Raw genomic sequence first — 18,809 nt, 5'->3', positions numbered from 1 at the left:
CACTTCTCTGGTGTGATTCATGCTCCAGAGCCCCTCTCTTCCTGTGCAACCAAGTTGAAGCGTATCTCCCCACTGGGACCACAGCCTCATTTAGCTGCCTTCTCCTGCCCCATACCATCTCCCCATTCAACACTTGAATGAGAATCCCTGTCTCAGGCTCAGCTTTCAGGGATCCAATCTATGACAGCATGCATAGCATTAGCACTCTGCCTGGCACGTAGTAGGTGCTCTGTAAGAGTTTTTACTTTATTATTATAGCCATTATTTTATCCTCAAGGATGAGGCTAATGTATCTGTAAGACTCTTGAGGGCTAGGATCAAATACATCCAGCAGAATGTCTGGATTATGGCTAATGCTTAAATGTATGATGGATTAATGAGGGGAACCATCCAGTGTGGAGCTGGAGTTCAGGTGGTGGGCGTGGGGCTGGAGTTCAGGTGGTGTGCCAGGAGCTGAAGCTCAGGTGGTGCCTGGGGCTGGAGTTCAGGTGCTGTGCCAGGAGCTGGAGTTCAGGTGGTGTGTGGGGCTGGAGTTCAGGTGGTGTGCCGGGAGCTGGAGTTCAGGTGGTGTGCCGGGAGCTGGAGTTCAGGTGGTGTGCCGGGAGCTGGAGTTCAGGTGGTGTGCCGGGAGCTGGAGTTCAGGTGGTGCGTGGGGCTGGAGTTCAGGTGGTGGGCCAAGGCTTTGATATCCTTTTCTGTGGGGCATGCAGGATGGTCTCTGCTACCACCAGCTCCGTGTTTTACCAGTCTGGCAATAGCAGTAGCAGGGAGGTTTATCTAGTAGTTTTGGCCAAGTAAATCTCAGGCATGCTGATGGCCCAGCCTGGGCCATGTGCTCATCCCGGAACCAGTCACTGAGCCAGCACGCCTTGGTCATTTCCAGGACAACTGTTCCCCCTTTGGCTTGTTGTGGTTGAATGTGGAGAGAGGTGAATCAGCTTTATCTAAAGCACACGGAATGGGTCTATTTCAGTTTTTTATTTTTGTTTTTTTGTGACTGTAGAAAGGGAAAGGAGGGACTGGTCAGGCTTGTCTTTGTGCCAGTCCATATTTCACTGCTTGTCCTGTGAGGGAAAGGGAGTCACCCGCGGGTCATGTGGCCATCCTGGCCCAGTAGGTTTTGATGAGGAGTGGGTGGAGTCACATGGCAGCGGGGGTTCTAGGGAGGATGGATTTCTTCTTTGTGTCTGGTGTCTGTTGTTGTACCACAGACCGTCCCAGTACTTAGTGGCTTAAAACAAAAACCATTTTATGTATTTGCACATACTTCTGCAATTTGGGCTGGGGTTGGGGGCTGGGAGAGCTTGTCTCTGCTCTATGTGGTATTAGCTGTGGCAGCTCATTGGGGCTAGAGGATCTACTTCCAAGATGGCACAGCCACCTGCCAGCTGGTGGTTGGAGGTTCTGCTGGGCTGTTGGCCGGGGGCTCTGCTGGGCTGTTGGCTGGGGGCTCTGCTGGGCTATTGGCTAGGGCCTTGGTTTTCCTTGTGTGGCCTCTCTACATGGCTAGCTTGGGCTTCTCACAGCACGGTGGTCCTGGAGTAGTCTGACTTTTTACACGGGGGCTGGCTTCCCTCACAGCAAAAACATGGAAGCTGCCAGGCCTTACTAGGGAATAGGCCCAGAACTGTCACAGCTACATTTTTTTTTTTTTAAAAGATGACTGGTAAGGGGATCTTAACCCTTGACTTGGTGTTGTCAGCACCACGCTCTCCAAGTGAGCGAACCAGCCATCCCTATATAGGGGTCTGAACCCATGGCCTTGGTGTTATCAGCACCACACGCTCCCGAGTGAGCCACTGGCCAGCCCTTATGCCACATTTTATTAGTTAAAGCAGGTCACAGAGACAGCCCCAATTCAAGGGCAGGTGGCTGCATGAGGTATAAATACCAGAAGCTGTGGCCCATTGGGGGCCACCAAAGTAACAGTCCACCACGCTCTCCATTCCCTCATAATAAGCCCATGGTCCCTGGAATCTCTGTGCTCATCCCTCAACTCTGGTCCTACCTCTCACGTGTGCGCGCTCTCTCTCTCTCTCTCTTTTTTTTGCAGCTGGCCAGTAAGGAGAACTGAACCCTTGACCTTGGTGTTATAAGGCTGTGCTCTAACCAACTGAGCTAACCAGCCAGCCCCCTCTTTTTCTTTTTTTAAAGCAGTTGGTCATTGTCTTCTTTTTCTTTTCCCTCTTGAATTGAGCCAGAAAGCACTTGTGGCTTTTGGAACCCAAGGGAAAAAAATCTTCAAGGTCCATACCAGTGAGCCTTGGTTCTGTCTGTTGTTTTGGCAAAATATTCTGTGTCTTTTCCTCAGCTCTGAGTTGCATTACAAAAGCTAATTGTCTTAGCTTAGAATGCATCCATCTCAGGAAGGGGTGAGGAGAAACCCCAAACCCTTCCTACTCCAGGGTCCTGTGGGGTGGTGGCAAACGTCTGGGCAGGCTCTTGAAGAGAGCTTTTGGAGGGAGTGGGCCCTGAGCTTGGATGGGGACCCAGGCATGGAGATGGCCTTGTGGGTCCCTTCTGGGGAACAAAGGAGCTGGGCTGTGCCTGGGCTACAGGTGTGTAGCTCCATTCTCGGATGGAGTGAACTCTTCCCTGTAATAGGCTCATGTTAATTTCCTTTTAGTGGATATCATGGAAATAAAGGAAATCCGCCCAGGGAAGAACTCCAAGGATTTTGAGCGTGCAAAAGCAGTGCGCCAGAAGGAAGAGTGCTGCTTCACCATCTTGTACGGCACCCAGTTTGTCCTCAGCACTCTCAGTTTGGCAGGTGGGTGCATGTTTGTGTGCTTTTCTCCTTCCCTGTTCCTCAGTTTCCTTCTGAGCAAGCTCTTTATTAGGACCTGCCTGCCTACTAAAATGCATATGGGCAGTCCCAGTCCTGTCCCCGTCTAGCTATGTGTCTTTGGGTGAGTGACTTAACCTCTTTGAGCTGCGGTTTGCTCAGCTGTGAAATGGGGAGAATACTAATCCCCATCTCATTGGGGCTTTGTGAGGAGCATGTTAAGTCTCTGCCTGGCTCATGCTGAGAGCTGAATAAATGGTGGTTAGACCGTCTCATCAGTCTGAGCCAGGCTCTGTTGGATGAAAAATGTAACCTGCCTTCTTCCAGCAGACATCTCACAGGAAACTTGACACTGATCTGAAGGAACTGTCCTATAATCTTAGATCACACACACGTGCGCACACACAAGCAGTCTACACACCTGCACACGCACAGCCACACCTGTCTGGAGGTGAGATTTCTGGCCTTCCCTGTGAATCCATCAGAAAGCAGAAGAGGCTTCTGAGAGATAAGCCCGAGAGGTGTGAGAAAGCTCAGGTACTTTACTCAGGGGTGGAAGCCTCTGGTGACTTTCAGGTCCAGTCCCAGAACTTACTGACTCAGACATGTACTTACAGCCATGACGGAGAGAAAAAATAAGTAGCATTAAAAGTAGACCAAAGTAGAGGGGTACTATAAAATTTGAGGAATATAGGGACATTTAATTTAGGGCCAAATAACTCTTATTAATTTCTCATTCATTCTTTCATTAAGCATCTTTTGAGCATATGCTCTGTGCTAGGTTGTGCTAGACATCGGTGGATCTGTGAAGATGAATAAGACTGCATTACTGCCTTTAGGGAGCTCACAGTCTACGTGGGCAGACAGACGTGTGGACAGGAAATTATAGCACACTGTGATGAGAGCTATAGTTCAAGCATAGGAATCGAGAGTGCCTAATTCCCAGAAAGGCTTTGCAGAGGAGGTGATTTTTACACTGAGTTTTGAGGCACCAGTAGGAGTTGGAAGGAAAGAAGGCAGTCCAGGGAGAGGGCATTACATGTGCAGGGGCTTAGAGGAGGCAGATAGCAAGCTGGTGTGGGAAATGATGAGTGTATGTCTGCTTCATGGTGTGTGGAGGGTGGGAGAGGTGGGGCTGGAGAGAGGAGGAGTCCCTTGATCATGAACCTTCACAGCCCTGTCCTCTTAGCCTGGCTGCTGTTTGTGGTAGGGAGGCAACAAGAGCCCGAGGTGTGGTGCCTAGGATGCCAGCTTTGGGGTCTCTCCCACTCTGGGCTCCCTCTTCTAGGGCTCTGAATTCAAGGTCAGGAAGAATGATGGTCAAGATCTTGATTCAGACCCTTGGTTTTCAGACAGCTGCCTTCTAGCTGTGTGCTCACATGGCCTTTCCTCAGTGCGTGCTTACGTAAAGGGGAGCTCTGGTCTCTTCCTCTTCTTTTTTTTTTTTTTAAATTTTATTTTGTTGATATACATTGTGGCTGATTATTGCTCCCCATCACCAAAACCTCCCTCCCTTCTCCCTCCCCCTCCCCCCCAACAATGTCCTTTCTGTTTGCTTGTCGTATCAACTTCAAGTAATTGTGGTTGTTATATCTTCTCCCCCCCCCCCAGTTTTGTGTGTGTGTGTGTGTGTGAATTTATATATTAATTTTTAGCTCCCACCAATAAGTGAGAACATGTGGTATTTCTCTTTCTGTGCCTGACTTGTTTCACTTAATATAATTCTCTCGAGGTCCATCCATGTTGTTGCAAGTGGGAGTATTTCATTCATTTTTATAGCTGAGTAGTATTCCATTGTGTAGATGTACCACATTTTCCGATCTTCCTCTTCTTTAGAAGGGCACTAATCCCTTCATGGGGGCCCCACCCTGATGACCTCATCTGAACCTAACCCGTCCCAAAGGCCCCACTTCCTAAAACCATTGTTCTGGGGGTTATGGCTTCAACATGTGAATTCTGGTGAGACACAAACATTCAGTCCATAATAGCCAGTTATGGGCTGTGTGGCTTTGGACACATCGCTGAACCTGTCCTAGACTAGGTTTCTCCACCTTAGTTAAATGGGGATGGTAATATACTTCCCGAATGGGGTTGTTTTTCAGGATTAGATAAATATAGGAAAAGCACTTACAACAGTGTCTAGCATACAGTGAGCACTCAAGCTATTTTAGCTGCTAGGCAGTAATGAGGCTAGTGATAGTGACCACTGCCACCACCACTCGTAGCTGATTCGATTTGGCACAGGAAATAACCGCTTGTCACCCCTGTTGTAGAAAGCTCATCAGGAATGTGCTGATTGCAGACAAAAAGCAGGTCTCAGAACCTTGCAGGTGTGAAGGCATTGCTTTCTTGGGTGCCTCCTGCAAAACTAGAAGGGCAACACAGGCTTCTCCCATCCCCATCGTCTGTATGGGGCAGAGGTCTCTGAGCAGAGGTCATCCCAGGAATTAACACAGCATTTCTCTTCCCATTTACCTTTCCAGCTGACTCTAAAGAGGATGCAGTTAAATGGCTCTCTGGCTTGAAAATCTTACACCAAGAAGCAATGAATGCGTCCACGCCTACCATTATTGAGAGGTACTTGGCTTCCGCCTTTTTTATCTCTGTGGTTGTTCATTCATTTGTTCATTCTGCTGCTTTTTGCCAACACGGGCTAAAGGAGAGAAAAATGGGATGCTGCATCTTTGAGGCTCATTGAGTGTCTTGTATGCAGTGGGTGCCCAATAGTGGCTGTGTACTCTCCAGTATTTCAAATGAGAGCCTCTCTCTGTGCAGGTCTTTAGCCTGGGCATATGGGGTGACCAGTACCTTGGAGTTGAAATAGAAACATCCATTGGTGCTGGGTGTCAGGGAAAGAGGAGCACATCCTTCTTAAAGGATTTAATAAGGGATTACATAGACTGAACATAGGACAGTCAGACCCAAGGTCTGGAATTTTCCACCATTCATTCCCTCATGGGTTGGTGAGGGCCTTCTCAGGACTGTTTCTTCAATGTCATGGGTGTCTGGATGAGATTGGGGTGTGTTATTTTCCCCCCAGTAAACAAAACTCCTCCATGATGCATCATTTTTCTTACCAGCTTTTTGGGGATTAATGGCTCTCATCAGAGGGAATTGGTCAACTTAAAGAAATCCAGCCTTTTCAAGTTGAAGGGGCCCTCTGGGCTCAGATAGGGCTCTTCAACAAGGAGAAAACTGCTTCCTGAGCTGCCCTCAGTAGAAAGTTGGAAATTCCTTCCTTTTCACTCTAGTTTCCTTTGTCGTCATCCCATAGAAGTCACTTAGACTTGTACTGTTTTCTAACTCTCTCTCTCTCACCCAAAATATCTTTCTAGTTGGCTGAGGAAGCAGATTTATTCTGTGGATCAAACCAGAAGAAACAGGTAAGATTTGTTTGCATTTTTGCAGTTTTCTACTGATCATTTTGGTCTGTGATTTTCATTTGTTCTTTAAATGCTCTGGGGGTTGCAGCATATTTTGTGGTGGGCAAGGTCCTCATGAGGTCAGATTTGACCTACAAAGTGCCAGATGCCATGTAAGATGCTGGGGGTCAACAATCATAAGTCTCTGACTCGGTGGGGCCTCCATTCCAGTGGAAAATTCCAGTCCAGCTGCAGAGATGACGTCTTTGCCACGGGGGATTTAGACCTCGTCACAAATATTGGAGCACCTTCTATGTCCTGGGAATACAGCAGTAACATGATCACTTTGGCGCCTGCCTGCCCTTGTGGTAGGAAAGAGATTGACTGTAATGAAGAGAACTGAGTTAAATAGTCTTGGTTCCAAGGGCTGTGCAGAGATGAGGCGGGTGATACAATAACATGTAATTCAGTTAACTTGACTTTTTCACTTAACAGCACCTCTTGGAGAGGTCCCCCACCAGCACAGACAAAGCTCTATGCCAGACCTTTTTTTTTTTTTTTAAAAAAAAAACCAAGCATGTGGTTTTGGTTTTTCCTTAGATGAATACAGTGTAATTTCAGAAATTGTTTCCTTATTGATGGAAGTAGAGTTGTTCCCGATCCTTTATTGTGACTAATGCTGCTATAAAAACCTTTGAGTCTATTTTTTTGGAGCCTTGTGTGGGGTGGGTATGAGTGGGATAAATTCTTAGAAGTGGAAAACCAGCAGCAAAGCGTTTGCCAGTCTAATAGTTTGATAGCCAGAGCTGGCGGCAGTTTGTATTTCTACCAGTGGTGCAGGAGAGCACCATTCCCTACCCTCTGTGTCATCAGACATTGACCTTTGTTAATGGGATGGATGAAAGGCAGCAAGAGTGTTTTGGCTTAAATTTGCATTTCTTTATGGGTGAGGTTGAACATCCTTTTATCCATTTTTTTGAGGTTGTGAACCAGTTCTTATTAATAATGTAATGATAAAATCTATCATTTATTGGGCACTGAGAATTTACGTCAGGCACATTGCAATCACTGTCTCATTTTAGCCTCACATGAGACCATTTTTCTTTAAAATTTTTCCCCTTTGATCCATTGTTGGTTTAGACACATCAGTATCATATGGGAGGCAATAACTCAACTCTCCCAACACTCCCATTTTGTTCTTAAAAGTCTTTCCATCTTTAAGGTGACATTGTGTCTGGTCAGTGTCTTCTGTCACTTGTTGATTTCAGAATGGTCATGTTTGCACGCTCTCTTGCAGGGATGCCCCACAGGAGAATTTGGAACTATTAACCATGAAGTGCTTACTAGTCTGGTAGCGTTAGGTCAACCAGTGGCTCTGTCCGCATTTTCCTTTCCACCAGCCTTCTTTCCCTCCTCTCCTCTCATCTTCTCTCATCCATCGTTCCCTCTGGTCCCACACACTGGGCCACTGAGGTGGATCAGATGAGGTCCCTGGGTTGGAGAATTTTGTATACACCGGTCTCTTTCAGCCTTGGAGGTGGTGCCTCTGGTGGGTGTTTTCTTTCTCTGGGGCTTGTGGTGACTCCTTGTTGAGTTTGGCGTAGGGATGACAGGGGAATCATCCCGGGCACCCCGGTCCCCACGGTGGTGGTGGAGTGGGGCTGTTGACCTGGCTCTGAAGGCTGCTGCTCTATCATAGGGGGTTGAGAAATGGAAGCCTCCCCCCTGCCCTCTTGCTCTCGATGGATTCTTGCAGGTCCTGCATCTTCCCCTGCCTGGTTCGGAGCCTTGAGCAGGGAGGAAGTCCTGTTTCGGGACTTAGTCCCCAGCCACATGCTCCTGTCCCTTTCCCCCTCCCCACTACTGTGGGCAGGGCTGGCCGCTCTGTCATCACATGGAAAATCCCACCTTTCTGTGGCTCTGTGAGGCCTGCAGGGAGTTCTTCTAAAGGAACTCTGACAAGGTGCCCATGAAAGAGCAACTCACTTCTCTCCTGCCAGCTCCCCTCCCTTTCCTGTTGCCCACGACTAATGGCATTTCCTGGAGGGAAACAAAGGCGCGACAGAAGCAAAGGAAAGAGCGAAGGTGGAGGAGGCAGGCCCCGCTCTCGCCCTGCTCAAATCATGGGTGTTTTGCTTGGCCCGAGGCCCTGTTTCACTTTTCAACTCCTCCAGCGACAAAGTGGCAGCTGGCATTTGTTGAGAATGTGCCTTGTCACTGCCATGTGCTAAGCTCTTTACGTACTCACAGAATGCTCTTGGCAACTGGTGACATAGCTCTTCTTGGACCCATTTTATACTTGAGGACACTGAGGCCCAGAGAAGTTAAGCAACTTGTTTAAAGCAACCCAGCTTGTCAGGGATGGCACCAGGGTTTGTAGGCTCTCTGTCACTATTGCTACTTGGTGTTGCTTTTCCTTTTTTAAAAAATGATGCTATTGAAAACTGGAGAAATGCAAAAATCTTTCCTTCCCCACCTTGACCAATCACCCTGTGATTTAAAAAATTAAAAACAAATGTTTAACTTCATTTTATTGAGGTTAAATATATATAACATAGCATTTACCATTTTAACCATTTTTAGGCATGCAGTTCTGTGGGATTAAGTACATTCACATTGTTGGGCAGTCCACCTGTGCAACTTCATCATCCCAAACTGAGACTCTGGACCCATTAAATAACAACTCCCCACTCTCCCTACACCCAACCCCTGGAAATCACTATTCTGCTCTCCATCTCTATGAATTTGATTATTCTAGGTATGATTTGATTATTCTAGGTACCTCATAAAAGCGGAATATGATATTCGTTGTTTTGTATCTGGCTTATTTCCTTTAGTGTAATGTCTTCAAGGTTCATCCATGTTGTAGCATGTGTTAGAATTTCCTTCCTTTTTAAGGCTGAATAATATTCCATTGTATGGATGGACCACATTTTGCTAATCTGTTCGTCCCTCGAGGGACACTTTGGTTCCTTCCTCCTTTTGGCTGTTGCTGCTATGAACCTAAATACGTGTTCGAGTCTCTGCTTTTGCTTCTTTTGTGTACACACCCAGAAGTGAAATTGCTGGATTGGATGGTAATTCTGTTCACTTTTTTGAGGAACTGCTGTACTGCTTTCCACAGCCGCTGCACCACTGTCTGCTGCCACAGCAATGTCCTTTGTTTCCGTTTTCTACACGTCCTCACCCATGCTTATTTTCTTTTCCTCCTCTGCCCTTAACTCCGCAGCATATGACATTGAATTTGCATAAACAGAATGTGCCCCTCCCTTTCTCCTCCAGTGCTGGCAGAGGCGGTGGGAAGGGGGGTGCTGCAGGTGGGAGGTAGGTGTATGGTCCCATCTCTTCAGCACGAATGCAGACAGGCTTCATGTGGTTGAGAGTCGAAGCTCTAGCACATTAGAGTCGCCACACCTGTGCGCAGCCCCACCTGTGGAGATTCTGATTCTGTTGTCCTGGGCATTGTCTTGGGCATTGGAAAATTTTTTAAAAATATTCTACTGTGAAGCCAAGGTGTAGAACTAGGGCTCTCTGGTGGGCAATTTTCAAATTTGAGCATGCATCAGAATCCCCGGGAGGGCTTGTTCAAATGGATGGTGCAGGGCTTCATCTCCACAGATTCTGGTTTAGTAGGTCTGGGGTGGAGCCCCCAAATTTGCATTTTAACATGTAGATGCTGCTGGCTCAGGAACGACTTAGAGAAGCAGAACTCTAGAGCTGCATTGTCCAGTATGGGAGCCACTAACCACATGTGACTAAACTAAATTAACATAAAATAAAATAGAAAACGAAGTTTCTCAGTCGCACTAGCCACATTTCAGGTGCTCAGTAGCCACAGGTGGCTAGTGGCTATCACATCAGACAGCACAGATACAGAACATTTCCATCATCATAGAAAGCTCTCTTGGGCAGTGCTGAGGTTTGAATCTCAGCTCTAACACTTACTGGTTGTGTGAATTGGGGTAAATGATTTCATTTCTCTGTACCTCAGTTTCCTCATCTATAATTGGTGTGAGGATTCAGTGAGTTAGTATGTGAAAAGTGCTTGGATAGTGCCTGGCTTACAGTAAATGCTCAGTAAATGTTTATTACTGTCACTATGGTTATAAAAAAGCTGGGGGTGGTGGAGGTGTTCAGGGTGGCAGGTAAGTTTCATGGGGCTGCCAACCTCGATTGTTTGGTAATGGCTGCCTGGGGTGCCGTGTGCAAGGATCCTGGGACTGGGCAGACTGGAAAGGGAAGCACGCTGTGTTTGTCTAGTGACAGACCCATGACAGAGGGAGGGGCCGCTGGTGGTCCACTGAGGGGAATCGTTCTTGCCATCCTTTCCCGAAGGGATTACCTTGGCTCCTAACCCACTGTCCAGGTTGAGCCCCCAGGAAACATGATCTGAGGTGTAGGTTTGTGTATAGGAGGCTTACTGGGGAGTGCTTGGGGGTCCGCACCTGTGGAGAGTGGAGGTACAGGAGCAGGCAGCAGGGGAGTCACAAGCCATGGCCTCACCCACCTCTTGGGGAGCTGTCCTGTATTGAGATCAGAGGACCAGGTCTTCGTTTCCGTGCATGGACCAGCCACTGGATGCTAGCCACCCCGGAAGAGGATGTGACCTTGGGCAAGGCACCCTCTCTATCTGATGACAAGTCCTGGAGGGGCATGAAGCTGGGGCTGCTGGCTTTTCCTCCAGTCTATGGGAAATGAGCCTGTTGCATCCAGCAGTGCATCCCAGTGTCCATGCGCCCAAGGCGGGATGAGGAAGGGGGCTCACGTGCGGGAGTGGGGTCTCATGCTCGGACCCACCCACCACCCAATCCCACCTCTCCTCCCCAGGAGTTGTCAGGTATGATCGTTGTGGGCAGATGGGGCTGCCATCTAAATCCAGCACAGACAAGACTCCAAACCTCTCGGAGCCTCAATTTCCTTACCTGGGAGATGGAGATGATGATGGTATTGACCTTACAAAGCTGTTTACGCGTTAAATGAGTTAATATGCACATAAAGCCCCTAGAATGAGGCCGGGCACCAAGTAAGCACTGCTTACGTTCCAGCTGTTGTCACTCTCGTTTTTATCACACTGTTGTCCCTTTGGCCTGGGGTGTGCTCTCCCTTTCTTTCCTCTTCAGCTGAATCTCACCACCTAGCTTAAGAGAGACACACTCATGAAGATTTCTGTGACCAATCATTCTGGTCTACGATGACATGTTTTGGAATTGGATTCAGATCCAGGCTCTGCTGCTGCGCAGCTCTGACCCTGAGCGCAAACCCCTGTGGAACACCCCCTGCTTGTCCTGAACCCTGGGGATCAATAATTTGTACTTAGTAGAGGGTGGAATTTGGTGAAGGGTTAGGTAACATTATCACCTGGATGACACCCAGGGCAACCTGGCACATAGTAGGCACTCAGATGCACTCTGCTTCTTTCCCCTTCCCCTCTCTGGCCTTCAGTGACCTCTCCTTGAACCCCTGTGGCATTTTCTATCTGAGGTTACCTGGTTATCAGACACATGTTCTGCCCACACTGAATCTCCCATGTGACCTGTGATCTGCTTTTGTGGCTATTTCTGAAGGGTGGAGACCAGCCCTCCTCATTGGGGGCATCACCTACACTGTGAATCTGCCATGTGATTCACATCCATGGCCATCCCCAAAGGGTGGAGACCGGCCTTGCTCAGCTGGGTGACACCCCCACCTTGAACCCAGAGTGTCTTGTTCCTAGTTAGTGCTCAATAAACAACTTCTGGCTGGGTTTTCTCATGGGGGACTCTCAAAGGGGGAGCTGATAGGACTAGCTAGACCCTCCACTGGTTAAAACCCTCGAGGTCGACAGAACTGGGGTTCCCTCTTTTGCAGCATCAGCTTCCGAGAGTTGAAGACCATACTGCCCCTGGTCAACTTCAAAGTGAGCAGTGCCAAGTTCCTCAGAGATAAGTTTCTGGTAAGTTTCATAGCTCGGCCTGGGAATTTTATGAACTCAGGCTACCTCCTCACTGGGGGCATCACCTACACTGTGAATCTGCTATGTGATGCACATCCGTGGCCATCCCCAAAGGGTGGAGACCAGCCTTGCTCAGCTGGGTGCCTCTCACATGAAGCCATTATGTGCCTCTGAGCTCCATGGAATGGTGCACAGGAAAGTCCTTTGCCTGCAGAGTGCATATGTCTTTGTCCAGATGGAGGGATCGTGTAAGTATTTTAGGATCGTGTTCCCAGTCCTAGCAGAGGATGTAATCCATGAAGACCATGTTTACTGAGCTGACTTGGAATGTCTCAACTCAGCTCTGATTTCCACCAGTTGAGCCTTCCCTGTTTCCCTGACCATCCTGCAGCCGATTTTCTTTCTAGAAACATGAACACATGTGTCTTTTGGAGAATATTATGAAAAATTCCTTACGTAGGTGGCCAGGGTTGTGATATTCTGTACGCAAGTCCTGGTTGCGTAGTTGTAAAAGTTGGTTATTCTTTTCTTCTCCTTCTCCAACCGTCCATCCTTCCAACCATCTGTCCTTCCATGCATCATTTAACTTGCTGATGTTGTTGTGTAATCAAGCTGTTGGCAGAGCGAGGCAGTAAAGCCACTCCATGAATAATCGGAGGCAGTGTTGCAGGTGGGGCTTTTCCAAATGGTGCAAGGATGGAGATGTTGAGTGGACACCTTTTTTTACCCACAGAGAGATACTGACTCTTCCTCAGAAACGAGCAACACTCCATTCCAGTAGCCCCAGTCGGAGGACTCAAATGGCCATGTCAGTGTCAGCCCCATTCACAGGATTCCTCAGCTGAAAAATCTAATTCGTTTTTGTACTAATGAGCTCCCAGAAGAGTTAACCTATCTTATTACTTATCAAGCCATCCTTTGACCTGCCCCCAACATTCCACACTAATTCAAAAATGGAAAAACAGAAGGATGGATTTAAAAAGAAGAAAAATATGAGAGAAGCATTTACTATTGACCACTACATAATCAGAATTTTATTCTTTATCAAGCATTTACTGAACCAGGCATTTTGTAGATATTATCTTGTTTGATTTCAGAGAAACCCTAGTAGGGTAGTGGTGGTTCTCTCATTTTACAGATGAAGAAACTGAGGGTCTTAAAGAGTCAGGTAAATTGCCCAAAGCCAAAAAGCAATTGATTGGAGCTGAGATCTGTCTGACTCCAAAGCCTTGGTCAGGTTTTATTTTCTTTTAATGCTTCAAAAAAATGACCTATACGTACATACCCGATTAATATGTCTGGATTTAGAAGTCTAAAGAAATCATCTTCTGCTCAAAAATGAGTTATGCATTAGGGCTCTTGTAAACCTGGCTAAGACTCTTAACTTCTGGGGTTCAAGAGAGGCTCAAACTTGGTGGGGGACACTGTGAGTTTGTTCTCCTAGGCAGGTGAATTAAGAAACTTGTAGATGTTTTGGTTCAGAGGAGTGTGAATTTGATTTTAGCCAATGTTATAGAAAAGCCATCTATTCCTGTAAACAGGGTGGAGCTGGTCTTATGGTGGACATCAAAAATCATGTGGTCACTTTTTTTTTTTTTTATATATTTACAGGAAATAGGTGCACAGAAAGATGAACTCAGCTTTGAACAGTTCCATCTCTTCTACAAAAAACTTATGTTTGAACAGCAAAAATTGGTAAGATGATTCTTGAACAAATAATCAAATCATGTTTCTGTTTTCTACGTATTTCACAGTCTGGCACATTCTAAGGAACCCACGAGAAATGTTTAATCTCTTTTTTAGTCAAGGAAATATAAAATGGGGAATGACAGTAGTACGTCGTTTTCATCTATTAGATTGGCAAAAATGTTTAGCTGTGTTAGAGCTGTGGGGAAAACGCAGGGAAGCGGTGTTTGCACACCCTCCTGGTGGGAGGGCACAAGGCCATAGGTACAACTAACTCTGCTGTACTATCTCATTCTGGAAGGAAATTTAGCAAATTATTTATAGTAGACATCTTTAGATTAGGGATTATGTATGTGTTTCTTCTTTTTATACTTTTCTGTATATTTTTTATGAGGATTTTTAAAAATTAAAATAATAAACTATTTTAAAATTAAGATGCACATACATTTTGACCTGAGAGTAGCATTTTGGGGATTTTGTTTTACAGAAATGAAAGCACTGGGACCTAAGACTGTATTACCACATAGTTTATTGCAGCATTATTTATGCTGGTAAAATACCTGGGAACCATCTGAATGCCTCTGGATAAATTATGGTCTGTCTGTACTATGCAACATTAGGCAGCTGTTTAGGAAGCATGAATCAGTTCTATTTCTGTTGATCAAGAAGGTGGTTCATGATATCTCATGAGGAAAGCCAGTAGCACATTCACACGGGAAGCTAGGTCTGATTTTTGTTAAGAAACATAGAATACAATAATCCTCCTGTATATGATTGCCTGTGTTTTTGTGAGCAAGGAGAAAGGGTGGAAGAATACACACCTCACATTTAGTGTTGATTTTGGGTGTGTGCTTGATGGAGGGGGTTGGGAAGATGGGCAGGAGAGATCATTAACTTTTCCTTTGTAGTCTCAGGTTTCTCTGACTTGTTCCAAGTAGCCTATTATTTCTGCAATAAAGAAAGTCCCATTAAGCTTAGAGTTTGAAAACATGGCCATTCTGTGCAAGGCACCAAGCACAGTGCCTGGTGGGTGGCACACACTCTTCAGTGTGGAGAGGAGCTGCAGACTGCAAAGGGGTTCCCAGGAAGAGCTGTGAGGGAGCAGCTAGTCTGTGGGACTTGGAGCCAGATGGATCTGGTTTCTCCAACTCGTGTGATCTTGGACAAGCCACTGACCACTCCTAGCCTCAGTCTTCTCATCTGTGCAATAGGGGTGGTGTTGCCTGCTCCACTGCGTGCTGGGAAGGACTGAACGAGAGATTGGGAGGGAGTATTGAGTACAGGCCTTTTTAAGTGAAGAGCGTGAATGTTACTGGAAGACCATTGTTAATTGTCTTCTGCATGTGGGGCTGCAGGCTGGCCACAGGGTGAGGCCGCTTGATGGGTGACCACTGACCATGGGACTTTGGATGTATCTGAGGGAGAGAAATGGGAAAAGCATTTTCTATCTGCCTCGATTGTGGGGAAAACACATTTTATAGAGTAAAAAGCTCAATTTAAGTTTGTTCACTTTTTCACGAATACTGTCATTAGTTCTTGGTTTGTCAAATAGAGCAGAAAGATTGTGGGCTTGGGCGTTGGTAGAACTGGATTCTAGCCCCAACTTGACTTCTAACCGACCAAGTTATGTTGGAGGAAGCCCTCTTTTCCCCTCTTTCTGCCTTCTCTACAAAATGAAGGTATTAAATTAGATCAATGGTTGTAAAACTTTTAAAATTGTTTAGTCCCCCCTTTAAATATGAAATCTTAACAAAAAACCGTGCTTTATAAAAGCTGATCAAAATAATTGTTTTAGATTGAAATCTAATTTTTATGTATTTCGTGTAGTCAGTCCTTGAGAACAATGAAAACGTTTTGATGACATTGTACATATGAAATCCAGAATGATGAATGCTGTCTATGCAGTTGACCAGGATTGAGAAAAAGCTTGATTCACTCAAGATAAGTAGTTGCAGTAACAAGTTTTATAATAGTTTGACTTGAAATTTCAGGGTGCTGTCCCATCAGACAGATGGCAGGCAAAGCTCGAGAGTAAGGTTTGCACAAAAGCTTCTTCACCTGCCAGCACAGGTTAACCCATTGATGGTCTCCACTATGGTAAAATTCCACATAAGATGTATTTTCACCTGTACTTTTTATCACAGTGCATGTCTTTTTAAGGTGCATGTGTTTGTGTGTGTGAGAAGGAAAGACAGACCTTAGAACCAGAGTTTTGCAGAACCCCTGAAGCCCCTGGGGTACCATAGGTTGCCCAATGCGGAACTTTGCATGGGAAAAATTAAATCATGCCACAGGTTGCCCCCTGGTGGCTGGAATGCCACATTGATCCTGTGCTGGTTGTACTTGACTTGTTCAATGGTTCAAAAATTTTTTAATTGCCTTGGGGCTGGCCGGTTGCTCAGTTGGTTAGAGTGTGCTGCTGCTAACACCACCAAGGTCCCGAGGCCGATCCCTCTACTGTCCAGCTGCCACAAAAAAAAAAATCCCAAACTCCCCAGATTAATTGCCTACATTAAAAACTTGGGATATTGTGTATTAAGATTCAGTTATTTGGCTTCTCTTTAAAAAAATTTGAGATCTGGCTATAAATGGGTTCCCCTTGGCGATGTCTGGGTAGAAAGGATCTCTTGTACGCTCCAGCCCCACCCAGCTCTCTCTACTGATTTATTTTGCCTACCCTGCCCCGAAGAAGTTTGGAGTTGGCAACTACAATCTCCTCCATTTGAGAATATAACTTTCCAGTTTGGCCCCTGCATTTTTAAATTCTGTGACTCAGAATTTGAATAACAAAGCCCCAACCTATATAAATAGTTTCTGGCCAGCTTGAGAAAGCTCCCTGCTCTTCTGTAGGTAAATGCCCCACCCCTAACCTGTTAGCAGAGTGTTTACTTCCTGAGCTCCTGGCTAGAAGCACAGGGCAGAGAAAAGTGTTAGCCTTGTGATCTGGGGGGATTTCTCAGGCTTCCTGGGGAGGCTGGAAGCTGTGTATGATGATTCATGAGCCCCAGACATAAATCTAGGGAGTGGGTTATACTTATCAGTAGCTAAATGGTTTCTAACTTGATGTTGCCAGTTCCTCCTTGTGTCTAACCACCTGCCTATGCTGCAGCTCTCAAGCCTCAATGTTTCCAAACGTTTGGCAGCAACAAGAAGAGAAGACATTTAATTTCATGTGGGTCCCCCCCGGTGAAGGGCTTTACCTCCAATGAGACTATAACCACCGTATCTGTTAATGCAGATAATAGCTAACATTTCCTTAGGTGGACTATATGCTAGGCATTGTGCTAGGTGTTTTGCACACATTGAATTCTCCTGAGAGCACTGTGAAAGAGGTACTATTATTATTCCCATTTTATGGATGAAGAAACTGAGGCTCAGGTTACTTGCTGGAGGTTATGCCACTAATAAGCTGAAGAGCTGGGATTTCAGATCTCCTGCCCAACTTTGATGCCCAGCCGCTGATACTTCTTAATTTTTAAAACTTTTGTATTAAGGGAAAACTCAAACATGAGTATATACAGATAGAGCGGATAGCATAACAAACCCTGGTGTATCCGTCAGCCAGCTTCAGCAGTGGTCAAGCTGTGGCCGTCTCAGTTAATTTATGTTCTCACTGACTTTCCTCTTCCCTCATGATTTTGAAGCAAACCTCAGACATTATATCACTTCATCTGTAAATATTTTCATTTCATACCAGCTTCGTTACCGCTACCCTGCTGCCTCCTCATCAAACCTGTGCAGTCCCTCATGGTTAGAGCACTCATTGCATAAAAGTAGAAAATGCTAACAAATCAAAAGAAAATTAAAGAGCTTCCAAACCTACCTGTGGTTGTACCTGTAATTCTTCATTCAGGAAAAAGTTTAATGGCTATTACTCCAGCTTATGTGGGTATGGGCATGTGGGGAGTGGGTGATTAATATTCTGTAATGATATTTTGGCAGAGGTTCTCAGGGAAGGGTGTAGATCATTGTAGTCCGTAGCAGTCAGGGCAGAGGAGAGTCCATGGTGCAGAAGTTAGAGACTCTCCAGTTAGCTTTTCTATCTCTGTGATTTTAACCTTGGCCTCCTCAGACCAAATGGTTCCTACAGTTTGCTAATTGCCAGTGAGTGTGAGTTACAGCTCTCCAAGGAAGTGCTTGCCTCCAGCCACGTGCAAAAAGTCAATTCCCTGACCTCAGGGGGACCTCGGTGTCCCTGGGCCCTTGCTTCTGTGATCTCCTCCCTTTGGCATGTCCCCTTCCCTTGTCCAGCTGGTGACTTCCTCTTCTCCTGGGGTCCGACTCAAAGGTGACATTTCCCTGTAGCCTTTTAACTGTCAGAGAAAACCAGTTTATCTGTTCTTTTAGTCATTTATCTCCTATCTCCCTGCCAACTTGCCCTCTGCAATTAATTGCATATCTGGTTGGCATCTCGCACTAGAGCGTCCACAAGAGGCCTCTTAGCCCCCTCCTGCCCCCTCCCTACCCCATGCTTTGGTCCCGTTGCAGTGGACAGTGTAACTGACAACCCTGTTGGATGAGCCCTGGAGTCATCTCGACTCCTCTCTTCTATTCCCTGTGCAAGGGTACTCCATTGCATTCTTCCAATATTCTAATATATTTCCAGGCAGCTGGGACTTTGAATTTTGAGATACCTGGGTGTGAAGCCCCTTGGGCTCCCTCAGTGGTGAGCACTGGGCAGTACTATTTGCCTCTTGGCTCTTAGCTGTTCCTTGCGGTCCCCGTCCTGCTCTGCATCCAGGGGCTGATTTCTGCAAGCAGGGTCCCAGGTGCCTTTGCCAACCAGCTTGCAGTTGGTTCAGCACATGGGGTGTCCTGGGGGGAGGCTGCAGGCCAAGAAGAGGATAAGCCAGGGTCTGCTCTGGCTCTGGGAGGTGTCTGTGCTTGGTGTCACCTCCATGTTCCAGCACTCTTAATGGAAGAATGTGGTGGGGCTTTTTCTGTGCTTCATTGAAAGGATTGTTCAGGATTGTATGGGGTGGGCATTAAGGATAGGTCCCACACTGGGTGCTTTCTAAGGGTGACCAAACCAGTTGTGGGGCTT

At 46.4% G+C, this 18,809-nt stretch overlaps 1 protein-coding gene across 1 annotated transcript in view; it reads left to right on the top strand.

Moving 5' to 3' along the window:
• Nucleotides 1–18,809, top strand: part of PLCG2 (phospholipase C gamma 2) — a 139,945-nt gene that overhangs the window by 52,077 nt on the left and 69,059 nt on the right. The window contains exons 3-7 of the mRNA XM_063111124.1: nt 2,627–2,770; nt 5,269–5,362; nt 6,121–6,168; nt 11,995–12,079; nt 13,691–13,774. Of these exons, the coding sequence (XP_062967194.1) occupies nt 2,627–2,770; nt 5,269–5,362; nt 6,121–6,168; nt 11,995–12,079; nt 13,691–13,774 (455 nt within the window). The remainder of the gene's footprint in view (nt 1–2,626; nt 2,771–5,268; nt 5,363–6,120; nt 6,169–11,994; nt 12,080–13,690; nt 13,775–18,809) is intronic.

The sequence above is a fragment of the Cynocephalus volans genome, chromosome 10 (assembly GCF_027409185.1).
Source record: "Cynocephalus volans isolate mCynVol1 chromosome 10, mCynVol1.pri, whole genome shotgun sequence".
Lineage (NCBI taxonomy): Eukaryota > Metazoa > Chordata > Mammalia > Dermoptera > Cynocephalidae > Cynocephalus > Cynocephalus volans.
Note: the sequence above shows the minus strand (reverse complement) of the source record. Positions and strands in the feature narration are given on the sequence as shown.